Raw genomic sequence first — 3,135 nt, 5'->3', positions numbered from 1 at the left:
TATAGATTGTTTGATCATGGTAATAATTGGTTTTATGGGCACTTCCAAGTTGTGGGTCATGTAGTTGGCAGGATTATACGATCAACAAGGCTATGTATATCCCCCACCTACCCATATCATATGGTCATCTGAATCACATTAATCCACAACACTAGGATGATATAAGCATGATGTCTATGATGATGGTGCTTTGCAATTTTTCTCTGTGGGCTGGTGTATTCAATGTACAAGTCTCAATGCATATTCTACATGTTCTATGAAGATACTAATGTAGTTCATATGATATACGTTATAATAATTAACTGGTTCTTTCTACATATTCAATCCATCCTCATTTTTTTTTTCAATCCATCCTCATTGCATAATAATAAATCACACTCATATCATCTACAAGGGCATTAATGCGTCGCAATCCATGCATGGCGTGCTCACACTGAATCAAAAATATCATCAGTTACATTCTCAAACCGTATTTCATACGACAATGTGACTGAAGAGGACGCTTAAAAGGATTCATATGATTTTATTTTTCTCATGAAAAGCAATCGACTATTAATCAACCCCCCCCCCCCCCCCCCCCCCCCCCACCCCACACACACACATATATATATATATATATATATATATATATATATATATATATATATATATATATATATATATATATATATATATATATATATATATATATATATATATATATATATATATATACACAAACATACACACACACACACATATATATATATATATATATATATATATATATATATATATATATATATATATATATATATATATATATATATATATATATAGAAAGAGTAAGTTAAGTTTGTTGTCCAGCAGCAACAGATCCCGTGGCTTGTTTAGTATCCAAGCGTTCCGTTAAAACACTAAAAGTACAGAGCCGCCGTGCAAAGCAATCAGCAAACCTTCAAAATTAAAACTCGTAAATCTCTCTCTCTCTCTCTCTCTCTCTCTCTCTCTCTCTCTCTCTCTCTCTCTCTCTCTCTCTCTCTCTCTCTCTCTCTCTCTCTCATTGTGGTGATCGCAATGCTTCTATATCACGTTAGTCCATTTTTCTCTCTCCAACACTATATATAATGCCCATATCCAAACCTTCCATTACTCCATTTTCCAACCCCACAATATCATAAACAACTTCAACTCCTTAATCCTAATTTCGTTGATTTTAAACAACCCATCGACTTATCCACTTATTGTTCTTCGTTTTTCTCTCATGGGTGACAGCAATAATGTCAATCTCCCACCTGGTTTTCGATTCTGTCCTACAGATGAAGAACTCGTCGTCCACTTCCTTCAACGCAAGGCATCTCTCTTACCTTATCACCCTGACATAATCCCTGATCTTGATCTCTATCCATATGATCCTTGGGACTTAGATGGTACTTAATTACTTTCAATTTCTCAGTTTCTTAAATATTTCTATCGAAATAAACACTCTTTTTCTAACATGCACTATTTTTGGAAATAATAATAGAGAAAGTATATGCATGGTTATGGTTGGCTTGCAGGTAAAGCCATGGTGGAGGGGAAAAAGTGGTATTATTACAGCAGGAGGACACAAAATCGAATAACCACCAACGGATATTGGAAAGCATGGGACTGTGATGAACAAATTATCAGTTCAAGTAGTAGCAAAAGAGTTGGTGTGAAGAAATATTATGTGTTTCATATTGGTGAAGCTCCTGAAGGTGTAAAAACTAATTGGATAATGCAGGAATTTAGGCTTTCTGATGGTTCTAATTCATCCGGTAGCAGTAGCAGTAGCAGTGGTAGATCAAAAAGAAAAGGCCACTCCAAACTAGTAAGTCATCAATATTCTTTTTTTTTTTTTATTTTTCGGATAATCAGCGAATACTCAAAACATTGATTATTTTACCCTACTAAACATGTTTCTCGACATTTAAATTAACATTTTAAGGGTTTTTGATAAGTAGCTAATCAATTAATGTCTTTAACAAAAACAAAATTTGGAATAGTGTTTGAAGATAGTTGTTCTTTTTAATTTTGTAAGTTTTTAGACATTTTAATTATCATTTTAATTTAGGAACTACTAAGTGGCTAACGAAATAAATTTGATAAAAACATGTTTTGAAAATCTATTTAATTATGGATGCTTTAATTTCCTATACTTTTTAGGATTCTAGCAATTGGGTAATATGCCGAGTGTTCGATCATAGTTATGACAGTGACGACGACAATGAGGATGGCACGGAGCTTTCATGTTTGGATGAAGTTTTCTTATCATTGGACGATTTCGACGATATTAGTTATCCAAATTAAAGGAAAAATAGGCTAAAAGGATATTAAGGGACTCAAAAGAGTTAGAGGACCTGATATGTTTTGCTTATTGTCCATTTTCTTTATTTTATTTATCCAGAAAAATACTTCTGATAGTATCAATGCAACAAATGACTTGTGGATGTAGGAATTTGATGTTAAATACAAACTAATTTTCTATTTTCTTTACTTATGTATATGTGTGTGTGTGTGTAATCGACACATGAAAATATGAAAGAAAGAGAGCTCCCATGCAGAAGAAACCCACGCCAAAGCCCTCAAATTCATGGCTTTGTGACCACCATTGCTTGTACATTCCTTTCACTTGATGCTAGACAATAAAATACAGATCAGAAATCATGATTGATCAAACAAATGCATGGCCTTTTTGGCTGTTTTTGATAAAAGTAATTAAATAAATATTGAATAACTAATTAGTATATTAAAGTGCTTAATTATTCAATTAGAAAAAACTTAACGGGTGATTAATAGACATGAATATGCCATGACTAAAATCTTGAAATATAGTTCACACTTTTAGGTTTAATCACCTTCCTCTTGTGGCACAAATCTTTCCCATCCATCATTCATATGCGTCTATGTATTGATGTACATGCACCACCCCATTTTCGTGGCTGATATGCAGTCTCTTCAACGTAAGAGAACATATTAATTATCTCGTCTACAAATGTTGTTAGCTTTACTAGGGTCTGAGGTGGTTGGGTATGTGTTTCATATGACCAACTAAACTTGTCCAATGGTACCACCAATGCCGCCTTTTGGAAAAGCTTTTACATTTGAATCATACTCAAAAAATAATGTAACATG

At 33.2% G+C, this 3,135-nt stretch overlaps 1 protein-coding gene across 1 annotated transcript; it reads left to right on the top strand.

Moving 5' to 3' along the window:
- Positions 1-1,117: 1,117 nt before the first annotated feature.
- XND1 (xylem NAC domain 1) lies at positions 1,118-2,487 on the top strand. Its single transcript, XM_078957471.1, has 3 exons — positions 1,118-1,409; positions 1,539-1,831; positions 2,167-2,487. Exons 1-3 carry the CDS (start codon positions 1,244-1,246, stop codon positions 2,308-2,310), a joined length of 603 nt encoding a protein of 200 aa, XP_078813597.1. The 5' UTR covers positions 1,118-1,243; the 3' UTR covers positions 2,311-2,487.
- The last annotated feature ends 648 nt before the right edge of the window (positions 2,488-3,135 follow it).

This window comes from Lactuca saligna, chromosome 5 (assembly GCF_052625555.1).
Source record: "Lactuca saligna cultivar CGN05327 chromosome 5, ASM5262555v1, whole genome shotgun sequence".
NCBI classification, from domain to species: Eukaryota; Viridiplantae; Streptophyta; class Magnoliopsida; order Asterales; family Asteraceae; genus Lactuca; species Lactuca saligna.
This window is presented reverse-complemented; position numbering and strand designations above follow the sequence as displayed.